General features: G+C 45.1%; 1 protein-coding gene across 1 annotated transcript; it reads right to left on the bottom strand.

Annotated features, from left to right (window-relative positions):
• Positions 1 to 693: 693 nt before the first annotated feature.
• Positions 694 to 20,371, bottom strand: UBE2Z (ubiquitin conjugating enzyme E2 Z). Its single transcript, XM_035135324.3, has 7 exons — positions 19,924 to 20,371; positions 13,866 to 13,938; positions 12,535 to 12,722; positions 7,111 to 7,222; positions 6,413 to 6,525; positions 5,602 to 5,692; positions 694 to 3,499 (listed from the first exon to the last, which is right to left on the bottom strand). The coding sequence occupies exons 1-7, from the start codon at positions 20,274 to 20,276 to the stop codon at positions 3,329 to 3,331; spliced, it is 1,101 nt and encodes a 366-aa protein (XP_034991215.1). The 5' UTR covers positions 20,277 to 20,371; the 3' UTR covers positions 694 to 3,328.
• Positions 20,372 to 22,932: the final 2,561 nt, after the last annotated feature.

Raw genomic sequence — 22,932 nt, forward strand, 5'->3', positions numbered from 1 at the left:
AAGTAAGGGCTCTAGGATGCTGCCTGAGCCATGGTGCCTCTCTTCTGCGATAGTCAGGGAATGTTCACTGCTAGAACAGTCCCTGACAGCCAGTTTCTAGTCCTGTGATGACAGGGCTTAAAAAAATATTTGAATTATTGGAGTCTAGTAGCTCTAGATGTATTTTCAAATTCTGTCATCTCCACAACCAGGAAGACAAGTGGATGGGGACAGGAAGAGAATTGTTTGTACCTTTGTATAGTGAAATCTGGGCAGGAGCTGGGACAGCAACGGGAGCTCACGCCGTTGTGGGGATTCGAACCGCCAACCTTCTGATCGGTAAGCCCTAGGCTCTGTGGTTTAGACCCACCTAGCAGTTCGAAAGCACGTCAAAGTGCAAGTAGATAAGGTACCGCTCCAGCGGGAAGGTAAACGGCGTTTCCATATGCTGCTCTGGTTCACCATGGCCCATGGTTTATATATCTGAATTTCTAACACTGGGAGAAAAAACCTTTGCTTTGTTCTGTAGGAAGTACAGCAATTATTGCTCCACCCCCACCCCCCTTTGCCACTGGTCCCACCAACCAATGACGTGTGGGGCCTGGAAGTTTCACCAAAGAGAATACATCCCTGATATAAGCTGTTTATGAAAACAAGACCCCCTTTTTGGGTATTCCCCGCTTCTACCAATCCAGGACAAAGAAGAACCTCGGATCCTGCCAAAACAAACTTTATTGCACCAAAAAAAAAAGTACAATTGTATATAAACAAGGATTCCTTATTTTTCTTAAGACCCTTGTGCATTTGAGTGTGTTTAGCTTGTTAGGCCTAAAAGTCTGTCACTAAACATTTTGTCTAGATCAGTCATCTAGGATTGTCACTTTTGAAATGGAAAACATTCAGAAAACAGATGACTATGGGCAGCTAGAAAACCATATTTCTTTTTGTTTTGCTTCGTTTTCTTACATCCACATGCGAGCCGCGTGAAAAAAAGAAATAACCACATAAGGCATTTTCATGTTTTCTTTTCGTTTTGTCTTAAAAGAAATGTAATGCAATGGTTCAACAGCCAACATGCATCTGGAACTAAGGTCTCTTGAAGTAACAGGCGCTCTGATTCAGGAACACCTCTGGTCCTGGTGACTATAGACTGGGGGAAAGCCAAACTTAACACAATTGGCAGAGTTCGGAGAATAGAAGTCCTACCTAGATCCTACTGATTTCTGTGAGACTTAAAACGTCAACTGTGCACTCCAAGTCCCTTTTGATTTCAATGGAGGTGAAGTGCGGCTGATTTTTGTTTTCGTTTTGCTGGATTGCACTCAATGAGATTAACACAAACATGATAAAGATTGCCTTCGTCCTCATGAGGTTCCACAAGGCATCTAAATGCAAACTTGCATTACAAAGCTTTTGATTCCACCGGCTATTCGTAACCCCTTGGGAGATTCTTTTCTCCTTGTGGGTGGGAGAGAAACAGAGAAAATGGCATTCCACTCAAAAAAGCAGATATAGGGGGGGATTACTTTTAGTTTTAAGCAGCGGCACATCGCACTCTACACGGGAGAGGCAGGAGTAGCTGCAAGACTGGTGTGTTGCTTGCAGATAAACAGTGCCTATAATCACGCATGAGCTTCCTTTCAGAGGCCAGGTAGGAAGGTTACCCTTCATGGTTCCTACAGCTGGGATTTGACCTACTGACTGCAACGCTTCCTACTGGCCTGACCACTTTTAACATCTGCTCACCTCCCCCTGCCAAATTTTTGGTCTGGACATGCACCTGTAGGTCAGGAGCTCCCCCCCATTAAAAAAAAACTTCTTAAAGGGTCTCTAAAAGAAGGGGGGAAGCAAGTGAAAGGTGCTCACAAGGCTTTCGAGCTTTTCTACGTAGAAACCAGCTTGGAACTTTCAAAAGTAAAAAATAAAATAAAATACGTTGCCAGCTGGGAGGATGGTCAGACGTTATCCCACAATTCGATCCTCAAAAGGCATGTGCTTCTCGGTCTATAGCACTACAAAGTGATTCAGAGAGAAGGGAGTTGCGGCAGATTCGGCAGACTTTTACACATGTGCAACTTTACTTCAGTTTCACTAGAGGCTCCTGACAAAAAAAAACGAGAGCCAGTCCTTCGACATATCTCAACAGCTCGTTTTCTGCCCTGGCCTACTGTCCAACTTGGACTGCTGCTTATTGCTGTTCTTCAATTAGTTTGTATCCTCTTCTACATCACTGAACTCCTAACTCTGCCCCCAAAAGCTGGAGGTCTGAGTTGCTTTGAACAGAGAAGTATGCTATTGCACTGCCAAAGATTCAAGATTAGCATTGCTTTTCTCTCTCTTGGTGCTGTGTTAATTTATATTCTCTCTCTCTCTCTCTCAACACAATCAATGGCTGCATAGAATCACCTGTCTTCCCTAAATTCTAATACTGTACCTTCCCCCCCCAAAAAAAATTATATGCCACTTGCAGGAAATGAACTGCCAGAATGATGACTCCTTCCAAGGATCACAAAAAATAAAAACGCTGGCCGTGGAACCTGCTCAACTTCACCTTTTGAAGGCTGCTGGCTGTGTTGCTCACAAGGCTGACACATTAACAATTTAGGATCGCTCCCAGTTTGCCTCTTCCTTCTTTCCTGCCTGGATTCCCAATTTGGGGAGGGGTTATTTAAAAGGAGCTCTAGAGTTGAGTAAAGCTTTGGAAACTGCTTTTTCGTTGTCGTCGTTTTGAATCGCCACAAAAGCCCAGCTCTGGCCAAAGTTCCTCCTCTTTGGTCTGTCTAGGACAGGCAACACCAACCCAACTGGGAAGCTGCAACACAGCGAATATGAAAACAGGGCTCGATTATTTAAATGGTCAAAGGTGCTTTTACAGACTTGGTGGAGCTGGGAGTCCATCCCGTTGTGGTGGGGGGAGGGCAACGCCGGGAGGGAGGCGCTGAGGGTATATATGCGGCATGTTTCGAAACAAAGACGGCGGGGCAAAGAGGCAAGCTCTACCTCCTGCTCTTTTAGAATCATGGGGAGGACAGAAACCAACCCGCCCCGGGGTCCTTCCAGAATGCCTTTATGCCATTTTTTGCTCATGGGTCTCCAGCAGAGAAAGAGCCACTTTCAAAAGACAGCTTGTCACAAGCCCGGTTCAGTTTCAGCATCAAATCCTCGTTTGTTTTAAACAGCGTGTACCAGAGCACTGGAGGAGGCAATGAAGGGGTGCTGCTCAGCCAAGGTTCTCCCCGCTCTAGAACCGGACTGGTTCTTGGGTCTCTCCGGGGTTCCTCCGCAGTGCCTGGAGTCAGAAGATCCCACCCTTGTGTCTTGGGTTCCCAAGCGATCAGGTGGGAGGCACCTAAGCCTTAATGCTCCCTTGAGTGTCTGTCTCTGTCTCAGAGGAGCTGCTTTCTGAGTCTATGTCTGGGTTCTCCTGCTGGTGTTTCTCCTGCACTTTCAGGCGGATTCCTTGCAAACGCAGCAGAAGGGACTGGTAGTCAAAGTGCCCTCGCTTCTCGCCGAAGGGATCCTGCGAGAAGAGAGAAGACGGGATGAAAATACCTCTCTCTCTTTTTAATGCTTTATTGGTTGAAAACTGTATAACAGAAATAATCAGTAGGTGTTAAAGACAAGATGAAAAACAATTACTCTTTTCTTAATTGATACATGTTTTGTACATCATGTTGTAATTAAGTTTAACATGACCTCCGGTTTTCCCATTAAGTTCCCAGATTAAATTCCTTGATTACACACTTATCTTTATTTTCTCCCTGTTATTTAACTTACCTACTTTGAATTTCGTAAAATTATCCTATTTGCACCCTGAAGTCAATTGAAACCGGCCAACGGATAAATATTTTGACAATGTTCTTTTACATAAATTCTATATGTATGCCCCACTCTGATAAATTTTTCATCTGTAACGTCTCGTAGCCTTGCTGATAGTCTCGCCAATTCAGCATGCTCTCTTAATTTATTTGGCCAGTCTAATTTGGATGGGGCGTCCTCTCCCTTCCAACCTTTTGCGATTGAAATTCTGGCAGCAACTGTAGCATACATAAAGACTCTCCTGAGATTTTTTTGGAATTTCGTTGCCCATAATTCCTAGCAGGAAGGCTTCAGGCATTTTAGGGAAAGAGCACTTGAACATTTTCTTAAGCTCGTTAAACTGTCTGATCGGGATGAAAACAACTTGCATCAAGATCTGCCAGGGTTACTTTGCACATGGACTGGAAACAGGGTGGACCAAGGCCTTCTGTAACCAGTTCAAGTCACAGACGCTTGACAAGATCAATATTATTCTAAGCAGCGAGTTATTTTTAAACAACCCCGAAGCCGCAAGAGGAACAGGGGAACTACTGCTGGATCAAATTGGAAATCCAAGTCTAGCAAATCAGGCTGCAATATGTGCTTCGGTTGAGAAAAACGAAATTCTGTAAAGGGAAAATAGCTTCCTATTATATTGAAAATCTATTTATAACCTAGAAACTAAGAGGAACCTGCTGAATTAGGCAAAAGGCCCATCTAGTCCAGCATCCTGTTCTCACAGGAGCCAACCAGGTGCCTGTAGGAAATTGTCAAGCAGGACCGGGGCACAAGAGCCCCCTCCCTTCCTGTAGTTTCCAGGAACTGGTATTCAGAAGCATTGATGCCTCTGACTGTGGAAGCAGAGCACAGCCATCAGGGCTAGCAGCCATGGAAGCTCACTTCCCAGATCAGAGAATGCAGCATCTTTCATCCCAACCCCCTTGCTGGATGCTCTTTTTCCAATAGCCATGATCTAGTCAAGTCTTTTCTGTGCGCTGCTCTGGTTCGCCAGAAGGGGCTTGGTCATGCTGGCCACATGACCCGGAAGCTGTACGCCGGCTCCCTCGGCCAGTAAAGCGAGATGTGCATCGCAACCCCAGAGTCGTTTGCGACTGGACCTAACGGTCAGGGGTCCCTTTACCTTTTTAGTCAAGTCTCCTACCTCTCATCCCCTTGTTCCAACGTCCTGCTCATGTTAATATAAAAAAGGTAAAGGACCCCTGGACGGTCAAGTCCAGTCAAAGGCGACTATGGGGTTGCGGCGCTCATCTCATTTTCAGGCCGAAGGAGCCGGCGTTTGTCCACAGACAGCTTTCCGGGTCATATGGCCAGCATGACTAAACCACTCCTGGTGCAATGGGACACCGTGACAGAAACCAGAGCGCACAGAAACGCCGTTTACCTTCCTGCCGCAGAGGTACCTATTTATCTACTTGCACTGGCGTGCTTTCAAACTGCTAGGTTGGCAGGAGCTGGGACAGAGCAGCGGGAGCTCACTCTATCGTGGGGATTCGAACTGCCGACCTTCTGATCAGCAAGCCCAAGAGACTCAGTGGTTTAGACCACAGCGCCACCCGCGTCCCACAATATACTTCCAGCTAGTTCCTGGTGCTTCAGAAATGCCAGCAATTGGTCGTTTCCCCTAATTTGTCCCCCATACCTCAGGTTTTCAATTTGCCCTTTGGAAAAACTCTCAGGTGAGCAAATGAGCCCACTTCTCAAGAGGGAAGGAAATATGACAATCCAAATTGTTACTTTTTTTGGGGTGGGGGAATGGAGGCTGCCCTCAGGAGTGGGCAGTCATAGACATGATCTGATCCTTACCTGCATCGTCTGTCCTTGGAGGTGAAGCCGCTCTTTGCATACCCCCTCGTAGAAATCATAATACTCCATGAAGGACTTTTCCATGACACCCCTAGCAAGCAAAACGAACCGTAAGGCCGCAGAGCAAGGATGTGACAGGTGGTTTATAACAAAAGGGCTACTGCCATAGTTTCTGCTCCTGAAAATTAGTTTGTCGTGTGCACATTTCTTAAAAACAACCACAATAGCTAACATTTCCCCGCAGCGCAATGCACTTTGGTTCCCTCCCTCATGCATGACCAAAATACTAAAATAAAAAAAAACCTTAAGAGGCGGGTAGCAGGGAGAGATTCTATGAAGCCATGAATACAGTTGTACCTTGGTTGTCGAACGCCTTGCGACACAAATGTTTTGGCTCCCAAGCGCCGCAAACCCGGAAGTAGGTGTTCCAGTTTGTGAAGGTTCTTTGGAACCTGAACGTCAGGCGCAGTTTCCGATTGAGTGCAGGAGGCTCCTGCAGCCAATCAGAAGCTGCACCTTGGTTTACGAAAGTCGAACGGACTTCCGGAACTGATTCTGTTCGAGAACCCAGGTACGACTGTACTGCAATTTGCACTGCTTGCATAAATATCCTCCTGGAGTGGAAGGATTGGAATGTGGACAATGATCACGCAGCTGCAGGAATGAATGAATGAAGGTGCTTGAATGCCGAGTTTCACGCTGGCAAACAGTTTTTCTAAGTGTGGGGGGAAAGGCTGACTAAGGGGTACTGCCCTCTCTCCCTCTCCATCCTAAAAGCCTGAAACCCATTAACTGAGACTCCCAAACATACCGTAAAGGCTCCGGACAAGGGCATTTTCCTTCTAGCATGTCACACACAGCAACCCTGATAGTCTCATGCCGAATACACTCGTTGTAATTTTTACTGTCTCCCGGATGTCTTTCCTGCAAGAGATCGATGGCCAAAAACAAAAGTCAACTTTTACGAATTTCAAGACACATGGCCCACAACTTTGGTCTTGTCTAGTGGGGGGGGGGGAGAGGAGAGAGAGAGGAGAGAGACTGAGAATGCCTCCAATTAGTATTGCTGATATTACCAATTGGAAATACTGGCCAGTCGCTGATAAAAGTGGATTGACAATCCTATTTCAAACCACAGCCATGTTCCATGAAAGTTCCCAAGGAGGTTCCATGCATGGTCTTGCTCTGCAGACAAGCTGCAAATACATGTATACAGACAGCAGCATATTGAATTATCCAGGGCTGCTCAAGGTATTCTTCCTTTCCACTCTGTCCCAATGCAGTCAGCTGTTTTAACACAACAGGTAAGCAGGCCCACCCGCAGCAATATGCCGAACCTCTGAATTGGGAGTGTCTTCTTAAAAGGATGTATGGGTTGGAGATCAAACCTCAACGGGTCTTTTTGCTCTGCTTCTAAGAGAGCGGTTTGTTACGGGACAGCCACTTCCCTGTCCCTGTAACAAAGAGCTTCCGTAAAGTGGGCACTAATCCATGATTCAGGCTACTTACCTGCTCAAAGCCAGGCTCGTTGTGATAAGGGTTCTCAGTCATCAGGGACTGTATAGATATAAGGACCGAGGAAATGCTCTGGGCAGGACTCCAGGCTGGACCGGTCCACGTACTGCCAGACAGCAAGAAATGGGAGTTTATTTTCACACAGCCAAACAAACACAATTCTGTAAAGTGGAGTGAATGATGTGTGGCTTTAAATGTACTTCAATTTGTAACTTGTGAGAGTCCTAGCTGTCTGTGTGTCTGTCTGTGTGTGTGTGTGTTGTGTAGGTAGTAAAAAAAAAAAAGAACAGTTCCCAGGCCTCAGGGTGGCAGAAATTTTTTTGAAGACGTAATGGCAAGAACCACTAAACAAGCAAAGAAGATAGAAAAGCCCAAATCTGTGACACACGTAGCAGATAAATTGTATAGTTATATATAAAAAAAATTGCAGGCAGGATTCCAGATAAAAGCAGTGGAAGAAAAACGTCAAAATAATTGTAACACAAGAAACTTTTTTTGTAATAGATAAAAAAAATGAATTGCAGTAAAAACAAAGGTTTTGAGTAAAAACACTGTGGAAGCGAGGGTAGCAAGTCATTTTATGAATCAATGTACAACGGTACCTCCAGTTGCGGACGGGGTCCGGTCGGATCCCGAGGTTTCCGCAACCTGAGGCCCACTTCTGCACATGTGTGCGGGGGGGGGGGGGGCTCAAACCCGGTAAAATACGTCGTTTGCCACAGGCACATCCCGAATTTTACGTAACCAGAGGGTTATGTAAACGGAGGTTCAACTGTATTTGTTTTGAAGGTAGTTGTGAAAACTTTTGAATATATACAGTGGTGCCTCGACTTACGAATTTAATCTGTTCCGAAGGCACCTTCGTAGGTCGAAAAATTCGTAAGTCGAAAAGTGCCATTGGAAACGTGATTTCCCATAGGAATGCATTGAAAACAGAAAAATTTGTAAGTCGAAGCAACCCCATCTAAAAATTCGTAAGTTGTGCGGTTGGTGTATGATAGTAGCGTGGCAAACCCGCTAATCCTTAGGCTTAGCTAGAGTAATACTGGCAAACCAGTACAGTGTGAGAGATAGGAAGGTGAGGTATGGGTCAACTGTGCTGGGGGAGGCTGGATGCACCTGGAAAGGTTTGGTTCGAACTGGTTGGATCTGGCCTGACAGGGAAAGACCGGGATGGGTCATGCTGAGGTGAGAAGAGCACAATGAATCCTTATGGGGAGTTTGGAAAGTTACTGAGGATCACAAGACTGAGAGGAGGGGGATGTTTGATGAGAGGGACATGTGACAGGTATGGGGTGTGAGAGATGTGCCACTAGCCACTTCCTCTATGGTGGAGAAGTTAGGGTGTTGGCAGGAAGTGACCTGTACCTGTACATGTTTATGCATGAGGTTTGTTCTGTGATTGGCTGGAAGTTACATCGTGAGTTAATGTTTACCTGTCAAAGCTGCTGCTAATAAATACAGACCCCCGAGCTCTGCCTGGGGTTGGTCTTTTTGGAACTCAGCCTTGTCTCATGTCTCATTGTTGGATCTAACCATTGCTACAGTAAGTCAAAAAAACCCTATCTAAAACCGCCACGGTTTCCGTTCGGATATCGAGAAATTCATAAGCGTGGGGCCATTTGCCCCATTCGTAAGTCGAAAAATTCGGTTGTCGAGTCGTTTGTAAGTCGAGGGACCACTGTATATCCACACACACACACATTATGAAGATGGATAATTACTATTTTGTGATGAAACCATTCCAAACTTTTATGCATCTTTCCAGCATACAATCTGAACAGAGGGCTGTTTGCATTCAGTCTCACGCAAGAGCCACACACAAAGTCTGGCAGTGAGGGGAGAATTCAACCTCCTAAGAATCACATTCCTTTTTTGTTTAAATGTCTAGCTCTTATCAAATGTACTGGAATTCTGAAACCTTGGGAGCTGGCTGATTAGGAGAGCGGGGGGGACATAGGGGCAGGATTCACAGTGGCCAGGGCTCAAGGCGTCAATACGCCACACATCTCCTTGGCAAGTCTCCGTAATTAGGAGAAACAGAATAAAACATGGGGATCAAGCAAATGCGTGCAAACGTCCGTGATAAACCAGCCGGAAATTCCACTGTTTCTTGGCATCATCGTCTTCTTTCAGAGCACCAGCTACACACTGTGTCTACACCTCAGTTCCTAGAAGTTGTGCGAAATAGCTGAGGAATTTTATCTGGAGCATTCCCACTGTCCAGAGATGAAGGGCAAAAAGCTCAACTCTGAAAACAGGAAATAAAAACCCAGAAACACAAAACAGGATAATGAAGCACAGAGTCCCTGCCCCTTGCTGTTGCAACCGTCAGGGTGGTGGTGCAAGAGGGTCTTCCTGATTTTCCCCACGTAACATGCAAAAGGTGCTTGCTTGGGCCCCCAAATCCAATTAGATCCTAAAAGTATCCAAATCCATATATATCCTAGAAAGCACTTGTGGCTAACAGAAAAAGTGTAGCAAGTAAATGTGGTTTAAAACGCCCAAGGCCATGCCTGAGCATTAGTGAACCTACAAAGAAAAGAATGCCTTAGCTGCAGGGTGGGGGGAAAAGCAATGATTTTTTTAAAAAAAAATATCAGATTTTTTTATTTAAACCAGATTTTTTTATTTAAATCAGATTTTTATTATTATTATTTAAATCAGATTTTTAAAATAAAATGTTTATGGAGGAAAAATCTTTCTGAAGATAGTTTTCTATTTAAGTTACATTATAGTTCAAAGGCTATTCATCAGGAAATAAGAATTTGTTTTAAGCTTTTCATGTTTGCTAAAACTCAGTCTAAGTTTTTTTTAAAACTGTTTAACCACATCAGATAACAAAAACGGATACATATGCTATACTGTTTTTGTTACATAAATTGTTTAAATTGTTGGTAATGATTATTTTTCTCCTTACAATAAAGCACAGCAGAAAAGTTGTCCAAATATATAAACAGTTAACTCATTAAACCTCACAATAATTTCATAATCACCTGTCCATGTACAGTATTTCTAATTGTATAACCAAATCAGAATTTTTTTATATAACTGTAAAAAAAAACTACTCTGAAAATTTATTATTCCAAAAATGAAACCTTCCTCTGGTTGTAAATATTAAGATGATACCAGCAAGAATGAGTCTTTCTGTAAAAGAATGATTTAAATAAAGTCTGTCTTACTAGTGATTTAAATCCATTTGATTTAAATCAAATCCACCCTGCTTAGCTGGGTCTTTAGCCAATTCCTCCTCTCTATACATGCTTAGTTACTTTGAAGCTTGTACACAGTATTACTGGGCAAGATACTAACCTTCATGGTTGAGTTATGTTAGCTTTCTCCAACCTGGTGCTGCCCAGGCGCTTTGGACTACAATTTCCACCAGCCCCAGTCAACGCAGCAGATTGTCAGTGATGATAGGAGTTGCGGCCCAATGTCTGCCCAGCATCAAGTTGAGAAAGACTACAATGGGATATACGAAATGATGCTGTTTCTCAAGCCTTGAAGCCCATAGACCAGGCATAGGCAAACTCGGCCTTCCAGATGTTTCAGGACTACAACTCCCATCATCCCTAGCTAACAGGACCAGTGGTCAGTTATAGTCCCAAAACATCTGGAGGGCCGAGTTTGCCTACGCCTGCCATAGACCAGGCTTCCTCAACCTCTGCCCTCCAGATGTTTTGAGACTACAATTCCCATCATCTCTGACCACTGGGTCCTGCTAGCTAGGGATCATGGGAGTTGTAGGCCAAAAACATCTGGAGGGCCGAGGTTGAGGAAGCCTGCCATAGACTGTCACTGTCTATTCCCGATCTAACTTTCTTAAGGATGTTGAATACAGCAGCTCCGTTCTCCTCCCATCATTTTCTTCTTAAAGCACCATCTTTTGAATCAAGTCAGAGGCAGAAAACCACCCAGACCGGCTCTGCCCCCACGATGCATGACACAAGCAAGGGGCCTGTCTACCTCTTGCCATTGCGAACAGAAATAGGCAGAAGGGCACAAGCGACTGAGCAGAGTAGAAAATCTGCAACTATGGCCGCTTCCTGTCGTACTCTGGTTTAAGAGCTCTCAACTGAGGGCTGGAAATGAAGACCACACAGGATCAGCAGGAAAAAGCAAAGCCCCAAACTTTCAAGAGAATGCTTTGTGGTTTCTGAAAATATAATGCTATTTGAAACCCACCCCTCCCCACAAAAGCCACGCAAATACAGAAAGAAAAACTAAATGCTGCAGATAGCTGAGCCAAATGAACAGCAACTCTGGATATTACAGAAAGCTATGTCAACCAAGTGCGTGACTTTCTCGCGCATCTGGCTGACGGCAGAGGCTCCTTGCAATGTTCAGAGATGCTCAAATGCTCTATGCCAGGGGTAGGCAACCTAAGGCCCATGGGCTGGATGCGGCCCAATCGCCTTCTCAATCCGGCCCACGGACAGTCCAGGAATCAGTGTGTTTTTACATGAGTAGAATGTGTCCTTTCATTTAAAATGCATCTCTGGGTTATTTGTGGGGCCTGCCTGGTGTTTTTACATGAGTAGAATGTGTGGTTTTATTTAAAATGCATCTCTGGGTTATTTGTAGGGCATAGGAATTCGTTCATTCCCCCCCCCCCAAGGTCTGAGGGATGGTGGACCGGCCCACGGCTGAAAAAGGTTGCTGACCCCAGCCACTCTGGGTGGCTCCCAACAGGATATTAAAAACACAATAAAAGATCAAACATTATAAACTTCCCTAAACAGGGCTGGCTTCAGATATCTTCTAAAAGTCAGATAGTTGTTTATTTCCTTGACCTCTGGTGGGAGGGCGTTCCACAGAGCGGGCGCCACTACCGAGAAGGCCCTCTGCCTAGACAAGCACGTGTCCCAGTGGTGCCCTGCCTTGGCGATGATGATGATAGGAATATAATAATTCTAAGCCTCGCATTTCAAGAAGAAATACCAGTGTGGTTCACAAAAAAATGAAAGACAACATCAAAACAAGAAGAATGAGGCCAACTGTAAAAAAATACGAGCTACTCATAGCAGAACAACCGCATTGAAACATCCATAATTAAAATGATATATAAATAAGGAAGCCCATTTCAAACAGCGTAGCAGCTAAAAACAATCAAATCAGGAGATCCAAGTTAGGAAGAGCAGGGAAATACGTGTCTAAACAGGTGTTTAGACTTCAAAAGCTGGCAGAGTGGCAATACATTTGGGGGCCTCCCATATTGTAGCAAGGAGAGTGTTCCACTGCACGGGTGCTACCCGTGAAAAAGCCTGCCCCTCTCGTTCCTGCAAGATGATAATCATCAACCTACCTGGCTCTGAACAGAAACAGAAGCACACACACACACACGCGTTTCATCAACATGATAAATGCATGCAGAAGTGTGGACCTCCCCAAAGCAGCTCAGGCTGCTTGGCTCCTTACCCTAGAATACTGAGGCAGACCTTCCCATTGCGGTAGAAGTTAGGGTTAAACCTCACTGTGTTATTCCCGGTTGTCATCAGTTTGACCCGCGGCGGATGGATGGGATAATCTGGAGGACAGCGAAACAGGAACAAGAAGAAACCCCCTTCGTAAGGCGTGTCAAAGGGGCCTGTGATCAACGCATGAATCTGCAAGAGAAAAGCCCAGCTCGCGCAAAAACTTCCAACTGGGTGCAACATCGGCAGAGCCTGCGCGGGACGCAAGCCGGCCGCTAAGAGAGTTAAGGGGGGGGGAGGAGGAGGAGAGAGATCCTCTACAAAGCATTAGGGGAAACTCAGTGCCCTCTGAGGTTCAAGCATCAAGCTCAGTTCACACATGTAGCAGTTGAGGAGGCCCAAATTATTTCTGGAGTACACCACTTCTTCACACTACAGGTGGAGGACTGCAAAAGCAACTGGTTTTGTGGTTTTGCCCTACAAGGACAGGCAACCCATTAAACAGCAGTAGCGCCCGGTGGTTCTTTCCACAGAGCAAGGGGTGAGGAGGATGAGTCTGAGCACCATCAGGAGGAAGGGGGAGAAAGGTTCCCACATACCTTTTGCATGCACGCCCCCCCCCCCCAGCCACGACAAGGGTAACAACAGAGACAACTCCTGGGCTGTGAACCCACGTAACAGCTTCCTAACCACTTGGTCACAGCAGCAGACAAGAAACGCAAGGCCCGGTCTCAGGCATACATGGGCTTTCTTTTCATGGAGGAGCTTTCAAACATGATTTCCCCACCTGTGGTCTGGTGTGATTAAAAACTGTTCCAAGATGTATACCACATAATCTGTATGAACGAGGCCTCATTTGACCTTCAACTACATGGCCACCAAGCTGGTCAAACGTCAGGCATGTGATCTACTTTTTTTTAATAATAATAATAATAATAATAATAATAGAACAGATCCCTGAGATATACCAAGAGGACACCAGTGAAATATTCTGACTCAGGGACAGACCCACTTAAAATTCAGAAACAGAGCCGGAGATTGCTCCCTTCTCCCTTCTGAAAAGGTACCCAAACCCCTCATTCTAACACATTTATCAGGGTGAACAGAACATGAACTGAAAAGATTTGCCTAAGGATGAAAATGCTTTGTGAAAACTTCACTTTGCCTAATTTCTCCTGTGGCAATCGCTCTGCTACCCTTTCTCACAGGCCGCTGCCATAAATGAAATTTCAAGTCATAGCAAGGTAAATTTCAGTATGCCAACCCTCCTAAAAACAGCAGGAAACCCTTTCAGGCAGGACACACTACAGAGGAAGGCATTCAGATACCACCTACCTTGGTCATATCATGGGGGTCAGGCACTACAAACATTCCAGGAGGGGGTTCCTTGTAGATAGACATGATATCTCTGGGGAACAAAAATAATAATAGCAGCAATGTATTAATCAGTCAAGTGTTTCTCTAGAGCAGCATTTCTCAAACTTGGGGCCCCTCCTGTTGTTGGACTACAACAGGCATTTCCAGCTACCAAGAGACTGCGATCTACTCCCACTATTAACAAAATCTGGCAGTGATCTACCCACTGCATTGGGAAGTCAAAGTTGCTGAGCTTTTAGGGCAGGCATGGCCAAACTTGGCCCTCCAGATGTTTTGGGACTACAACTCCCATCATCCCTAGCTAACAGGACCAGTGGTCAGGGATGATGGCAATTGTAGTCCCAAAACATCTGGAGGGCAAAGTTTGGCCATGCCTGTTTTAGGGGAACTAAGTTAGGGAAATCAAAGGGGTGGGTGGGAGGGGTCCCACAATCTACCAAGATCTACCACAGACGCCCCATGATCCTACCAGTAGATCACAATCTTCCTGTTGGCCACCCCTGGACTACAACTCCCATCATCCCTGATCACTGCCCCTGCTAGCTAGGAATGATGGGAGTTGTAGTCCAACAACAGCTAGGGACCTCAGTTTGAGAAACACTGCTGGAGCTTCCAGCTTTGCACCCCAATCCCCAAATCCTGTTGCTGAATTCTTGAGAAACAGCCCTGCTTTTTAAAAGAGAGAGAGAGATAGAAGGAAACCTAAGTTTCTAGTCCTCGTGGCTTCAGTCAGGCAGTCAATCTTAAAAGACTCCTGAAAACAAATGTAAAAGATCTCACCTATAAAGGACTTTCCATAAAGCTGTGTTGTGCTTTTCATAGACCTCCTCACTCCTTTTCACCCCTTTGTCCCATTTTAATTCATATTTGTTTCCTCCTATGTCACAACTTATTACCTTCCAAATGCTTGGCACACTTTATGGGAAGCTTCAAATCAAGCACATATCACAATAGAGCCCATAAAAGGAAAGGAAGAGAAAAGGGAAAGCCCAGGATTTTGAAACATTGTGAATATCTCAGCTTACGCTGTGACACCAGAAGAGGGAGGGAGGGGCAATTCAGTCACGAAGAGACACATTTTCATCAGCCACTCTGGCCTACGAGAAACTGCTTCCTCAAAATCTGTTTTCTTACCACACACATACAGTCATGAGAAAAAGAAAGTACACTTTCTTTGCATTATGTGCTTTTACATATCAGGACATAATAGCCATCATTTGTTCCTTAGCAGGTCTTAAAATTAGATAAACGCAACCTCAGATGAACAACACCACATGTCATATTACACCGAGTCAGAAATAAAGCCAAGATGGAGAAATCATGTGTGAAAAACTAACTACAGGTACAGTGGTACCTTGATTTACGAACTTAATCCATTCCGGAAGTCCATTCTTAAACCGAAACCGTTCTTAAACTGAGGCGCGCTTTCCCTAATGAGGCCTCTCACCGCCGGTGCCCTTCCACCATTCGGCTTCCGTTCTTAGATCAAGGCAAAGTTTGCAAACTGGGACACTACTTCCGGTTTTGCGAAGTTTGTAAACCAAATAGTTCGTAAACAGGGTTGTTCTTAAACCGAGGTGTACCACTGTACCCCATTACAGCTTCCATAGGAATCAAGAGGCTAAGTAGACAAGAGGGTACTAATAAAATGTCCTTGCTTAATTGATCATCAGCAAGTGTGCCCACCTCAATAAAAGACAAATTTTTAGAAGTTTGCTGGTCTGGAACATTCAGGTGTGTTTTAACACAATGCCAAGGAGGAAAGATGGCACAAGGCTCTTAGAGAAGCGAGTGCTGCTTCCTATTTCCAACCAATTTTAAGTCCATCCATCATTCTGCAGTGGGAAAGATTATTCAAAAGTGGAAAGCATTCAAGACAGTTGCCAATCTTCTCAGGAGTGGACATCCCAGCAAATTCACGCCAAGGTCAGACCGTGCAATGCTCAGAGAAATTGCAAAAAAAGAAGCAAGAGTTACATCTCAGGCCCTACAGACCTCAATTAGCCTGTTAAAGGTTAAAGTTCACGACAGTACTATTAGAAAAAGACAAGTATGGTTTGTTTGAAAGGGTTTCCAGGAGAAAGCCTCGTCTTTCTAAAAATAACATAGTAGCATGGCTTTGGTTTGCAAAGTTGCATCTGAACAAAGCACAAGACTTCTGGAACAATGTCCTTTGGACAGATGAGACCGAAGTGGAGATAAAAGCAAACACAGAATATCAGCATAAACACCTCATACCAACTGTTAAGCATGGGGGTAGAGGGGTGATGATTTGGGCTTGTTTTGCAACCCCAGGACCTGTGAATCTTGCAGTCATTGAGTCGACCAAGAATTCCTATGTATACCAAAATATTCTATCGTCAAATATGTGGCCATCTGCCCAGCAGCTGAAGCTTGGCTGAAACTGGGTCATGCAACAGGACAAGGATCCCAAGCACACCAGCAAATCTACAACAAAATGGCTGGGAAAGATCAGAATCAATGTGTTGCAATGGCCCAGTCAAAATCCAGACCTCAACCCAATTGAAATGCCGTGTAGGACCTTAAGAGAGCTGTGCATAAACAAATGCCAGCAAACCTCAATGAACTGAAGCAACGTGATAAAGAAGAATGGGCCAAAATTTCTCCACAACAATGTGAGAGACATTTCCTACAGGAAACAATTGCTTCACGTTATTGCTGCTAAAGGTGGTTCTCCAAGCTATAATGAATCATAAGGTGAACTTAGTTTTTCACACATGGCTTTTCCATTTTGGCTTTATTTCTGTTAAATCATGACACAGTGTAAGATGCCATGTGCATCTGAGGTTGTATTTACCTAATTTGAAGACCTGCTAAAGGAACAGATGATTGTTATTGTGTCTTCATATGTAAAAACACAGAATTCAAAGAGGATGCACTTTCTTTTTTCCTGTACTGTACACTCCCAACAGAAAATGTTCTTGGTTTGAACTTTGCTTAACAAGAACACACCTACATCAAAAGTCAGAGGTTGTGGACTGAAGGTTAGCTGGGCGGCAGGAAGACCACAATTCCTTCTTCTCACTGAACAATAGACAGTTGTTAAAGAGCATGCAGTATGAACTGGAATCTCCTGCCGTACGTATAAACTGTGCCAACAGCACATTATAACAACTGCAGTCCTTCTCATGCTCACTGCAGCTCTCAGCCCATAACACAAACACCTGTTTTGGCACATAACAAACAGCATACTCCGTGGAGGAAGACAAAGGGAGGCGTCCTAACGCACTTCTGGGAAATGAGGCTGCTACAAGTTCACTTTCATTTTAGTTTGCCACCGACAATAAGGCTTTTGTTTCTGGGATTAAACATGGAACTGGCGTAACTGCTCCTGAAGTGGTTGCGTTCAGCTCTAGGAACAAAACTAAACTGTCCCTCCCTCCACCCCCAGATATTTCCCAGCTTTAAAGCAAGGCTGGGAAGCCTCCTTGTTTCAGGGCACCCGAAACATCTGCCTAGTAACACTTGCTTGGTAATGTACCCAAGATCTAGATCTCCAGAATCTGCTAGGCAGGCCTCACCTAGTTGTGCTGACTGGAGATGGCAACGATTCAACACAGAGCCTTGTTTGCGCAGAGGAGATATTGTTGACTGCAATGGAGGACTTTCCTTCCCCTTGCAGCTCCTCACATTATCCAAGAGCGTTAGCTGATGGGACGCTAAAAGAACTCTTACTGCTAATGCCACCACATTCTGGCCTTCTCATTCTCCTCTATACCCAGAAGGGATATTCTGGGCAGATGAAACAGACTCTCATAACAACATGTTAAAGCATTAATTAACAGCACGCTAGGTACTGAATAAATGTAACCCGGGTGACAGAGAAGTTAATTTCAAGGCCTGCATTCAAATTCCACGCCTGCCAAGGACACAGCTTATGTCCTTGGGCCATAACAGCAGTTCCACAGCAGCTATTTGGGAATGGCAACCGCCTACCTCTCAGGGCTGTTGCAAGATACAGGGAACACAAAGCATTCTGGAAATTAATTGCTGCTGCTATAGACGTATTTTTGTGCTGCTAATAGCAGCCTTTGCCAAAGAGCTTACCGTCTATGGGTGCATAGTGGGAATTACTTAGCATGTGCAGCAGCTGTGAAAAAGGCAAATTCCATGTCATGGTTTGCTAGGAAAGGGATCCAAAATAAAAACTGCCTGCATCATGCATTTTGACAAACCTAGGGTACAACAATCATATTCAACTGGGTACAATTCTGCTTAAAGGTAAAGGGACCCCTGACCATTAGGTCCAGTCGTGACCGACTCTGGGGTTGCAGCGCTCATCTCGCATTATTGGCCGAGGGAGCCGGCGTATAGCTTCCAGGTCATGTGGCCAGCATGACAAAGCCGCTTCTGGCAAACCAGAGCAGCACACGGAAACGCCGTTTACCTTCCCACTGTAGTGGTTCCTATTTATCTACTTGCATTTTGACGTGCTTTCGAACTGCTAGGTTGGCAGGATCTGGGACCGAGCAACGGGAGCTCACCCCGTCACAGGGATTCGAACCGCCGACCTTCTGATCAGCAAGCCCTAGGCTCAGTGGTTTAACCACAGCGCCACCTGCATCATGCATTTTGACAAACCTAGGGTACAACAATCATATTCAACTGGGTACAATTCTGCTTAACACCCCTCAAAAAGAGAGTTGGGAAAGGTGAAGGGCAACTCAAATAATCAAGAAATTACAATATTTGGGACTCGTTAGTTTAGAAAGAAGGCAAGTAAGGAGGAAATGAGAGAGGTCTGATTTAGCAGGCCAATTTTTTCATTGCACAATTTTTATATGTTTCAAATTTCCCATTGCCCCTTTAACCCCTAGAAAAATCCTTTACAGCACTGTGGGCTAAAGGAACATTTTAAATCATGTTATTTATTATGACTACAAAACTATTTTTTATCATATTGTTGATTATGAATGCAAACCTAAACTTGTGACCAAGTCCTAGATAAAATAAAGTGAGTATGTTCCGCAATGCACTGTTAACTGTGCAACACAATGGGAGATACTGGGATGTCTCTCACTCCCCAAGTTTATATGGTTAGCAGCAGGAGAGAGGCTGATCTCTGCAGGGGGGGGGGAGAAGTCAGCCTAAATAAAACTTCACACCTTTCCATCACATGTAAACCAAGCAAGCCAACTTCAGGAAAGAAGAAAACCAAAGCCAAAAGTTTGGGCTTAAACAACAATTCCAAATAATTTTAATTCCAAAGAAGTTTCTAAAAATGAGTTGTCTCATCCTTGGATGCTACACTCTAGCAAGGCGTATATATATATATATATCTAAGATGAAGCTCTAATTATGTTATATGCCAATTGTAATCTGATAACAGAACAAGGAAGTTGAGCTTGGGGAGGAAACAATCGAGGATATCCTCCTTACAGGGATGCTCGAGCATAAGGTTATCATCTTCAGGGCTGTAAAAGCCACTGTTGATCCTAAATCCACCTGGGCTGTTGTAATCGGGAGTTTATACCCCCAAACTCTTGCTTAACCGATACACACCACCACTCCCTTTAAGAGCTACAAGCCATATGGAAATGCAACAGGTGCAGCTCCCCTCCACTACTGCACCTGCATACCGGCCACGTCCCACCAGTTGTTGGACTACAACTCCCATCATCCCTAACCACCGGCCATGCTGGCTGGGGCCGATGGGAGTTACAACAACATCCAGAGGGCCTCCGGTCCCCCACCCTCGCTTATGGGGAATTCCTTGCAGACGCTGAATCGCTGCCAAGAAAGTAGGGCAGTTAATCTTTCCTGGGCGAGTTGATGGAGAAGGAAAACTCTCCCTGCCGCATTCCGCCCTCAGAAGTACCGTATGTACCGGCAGGATGAGATGCCCGGGGAATTAACGCGCGTACTACGCACTCTGCACACGCTCAGGAACACTACCCCTTCCTAACCCACCCACACCTTCCGGGCCAGAAATCTGGAAAGCGGGAGGTTCTGGCATTTGCCTCCATCCTCGTCCGGGGAGTGGAAAGTCCCTCACCGTTTGATGCGGAGCAGGCAAGCAGGGCTCGGCCTCTCGCCGTCCCAGTCGCCGCTGGTGGTGGGGTCCCAGAAGGCCGAGTGCGAGAGGAGCACCCCGGCCGCGGCGGCCGCAGCGGCCGAGCTGGGGATCCCGGGGACCGAGGCCCCGCCAGACCCGACTCCCGCACCCGCTCCGGATGCGGCCCCGGCCGACCCGAGCCCCGCCACCGCCAAGAGCTCGGCCGGCAGGAAGACCCCGGGCCCGCCGCCGCCGCCGCCGCCCGCTCCAGCTCCCGGCCCTGCGCTCGCCAGCGGCGCCGCCAGCACCGCGGCCGCAGCCGCCTCCTCGGCAGCCGGACTCTCCGCCATCATCGCCAACAGCCCCGGCTACGCTTCCGGGACCTCCGACGCCAGCGACGGGCGGGCAGAGCGGACCTCTAAGCGCCGCCCACAGTCGACGGCGCCGCACGGCGGCCACAGAGTGCCGGAGTCCCAGAGCGCCCAGACGGGAAACAGAAACACCCGTGAACCAAAGGGGTAGCATATCGAAAGCCCCCACTTCCGGCGCCCATGAGAATCCTCCCTATGCAGGACATTCGAAAACTCGAATAAGCAATTATTCGATGCCGCCTTTTGGATTTTAAGTCTTAGGTGTCTGTCTGTCTGTCTGTCTGTCTGTTTATTTATTCAGGGGTTGGTGTTTTTGTATGTCGCCCCTATACCCGCAGATCTAAGGGCAGTTAGAGATTTCAAAAATCTCCAGGGCTTCAAAAGAGCTGCACGGCAGGCAGCAATTCAACAGGTACAGCCTCATGGCTTTTCAGACGCACTGAAGCCCTGCCCTTGTCCAGCACGCGCTGCTTGCTTTCTACTCCGGGGGTGATGGTGTTGAAGGGTGGGATGTTTTCAAATCTCCATCAAGCTCCTCTCTCGGCTGTTGATTACTACAGCAGCCAGGGTGGATAAAAATCAATGATTTTTAAAAAAAAAAATCAAAAAAATCGGATTTTTTTGATTTAAATCGGATTTTTTTGATTTAAATCGATTTTTTTGATTTAAATTGGATTTTTTTAATAAAATGCTTTTTGAGGAAAACATATTACCATCCAAAGGTTATTCCATCATGAAATAAAGATTAGTTTTTTAATTTTGTAGTATAAGGTTGTATATGTTTAATTTTGGGGGTAAATAAATTCCATTAATCCATTCACAATGTCATGCTCTTCCAGAGGTTTTTGTAAGATTATTGGGCAGTTTCTCTGCCTACAAGATATTATCACAGGTGCTTGGTTTACTTTTGCAGTTCTCAAAACTGAATTTGACTCAACAGAGATCACATGCCTCTTCTTCACAGCAAAAATGTTATAACATGAACAGAGTTGAGAAAAAGACCTTAATCCTATTGTTCTACAAACCTATGAATACAGAAACAACCCCTTCAGTGCTAAGTTTCAAGAAGTTCAGTGAATAGAATAGAAACAATATTTTTCTGATTGTTTGGAGTGGACAGTGTTTAAGTTTTTCATGTGTAGGCTGGGCTGACAGTCTAAGTTTCTTAAAATATATATATTTTGTTTTTGTTTAGCCAAATTAGTTAACAAACATGGATGTTTGTTTAAGCAAATAACATTTGCTGAAATGTTATTGTTTCAGTTGAAGAAATCTATTTAAATTGTTATTATTAAGGTAATGATTATTTTTTTCCTTCCTAAGTACAACAGTAAAGTTGTCCAAATATGAATGATTAACCTATTAAACTGGGGATAACAAAACTAATATGAAAAGTTGTTATTCTCAAAATCTTCATCTACTTGCATAATAAAGTTATACCAGCAAGAATTAGTCTTTATGATTTAAATCAACTATGATTTAAATCAAGCCTTACTGACTAGTGATTTAAATCGTGATTTAAATCAGTTTGATTTAAATCAAATCCACCCTGACAGCAGCCATTCCATGAGGCTGCAGGAGAGGTTGAGAGAAGGGATTTCCCACCCACCCCTCTGTTATGCTGACAGACCATGCTCCTCCCCCTTGAAATCTTTCCAATACAGCTGTTCTCTCGCAAAGTAACTAAGAGATAGTTACAGGTAGGTAGCCGTGTTGGTCTGACGTAGTCAAAACAAAATTAAAAAATCCTTCCAGTAGCACCTTAGAGACCAACTAAGTTTGTCATAACTATGAGCTTTCGTGTGCATGCTCATACCTATGACAAACTTAGTTGGTCTCTAAGGTGCTACTGGATGGATTTTAAAATTTTGTTTTAACTAAGAGATAGTGCTCGATTTTGCTTTCCCCCGATCAATCTCTTTTCGCTTTGTGCCTTTTACATTGTATGCAGAGACTGTCTTATCGCTGACAACGGTCAGTCTTTAATTGGGGGAAGGGGGCTGGAAATTGCGACAAATAAAGAACTGCAACACAAGGGATCTTAGCTCGTAAGTTATACAACCCTTTACCACTGAGGTGCTGGGCAGAAATTCAGCAGGCAAATCTTTTCATCACTGAATTGCCATCTGTTCAATTGCAGCCGGGGACGAGGCTTTTTAGGCTGCAGTTCAACCTACATTTTCTTGCGGGTAATCCCCGTTGAACTCAATACATCCGTGCATAAGATTACGCAGTTAAAAGCGCAAGGTCCTTTCCAGGGGAATAAATCCCACTCTTGTGGTATAGCTTCTTTTGCACAGACTTTGGATGGACTGGGCATGGTTAATCCAAAGCACTGTAGCAAAAGCGGGAGGCAAAGGCTCAACTCCGCCCACTTTATCTGCCATTTTGCGTTAATTCATGTTGGCCTCCTAAATTCTTGGATCTAGGAGCAACATTGGAAAATCTGCTTTCTAGGGGTGGGGCACAAGAAAGCTCTAGGCCCCGCCCACATAAGTTCCTCTTCCAGACGTCACGCCATTACGTCACACCGGAACTGGCCGAAGAGTTTTCCTTTTCAGGGAGAGATCAACGTTATTTCTCCGCCCCCTCGTCTCAAACGCGCCACTCATCCAGCCTTATACCCATTTTTACTCAA

This window comes from Zootoca vivipara, chromosome 12, assembly GCF_965207765.1.
Source record: "Zootoca vivipara chromosome 12, rZooViv2.hap1.1, whole genome shotgun sequence".
In the NCBI taxonomy this organism is placed as follows: domain Eukaryota; kingdom Metazoa; phylum Chordata; class Lepidosauria; order Squamata; family Lacertidae; genus Zootoca; species Zootoca vivipara.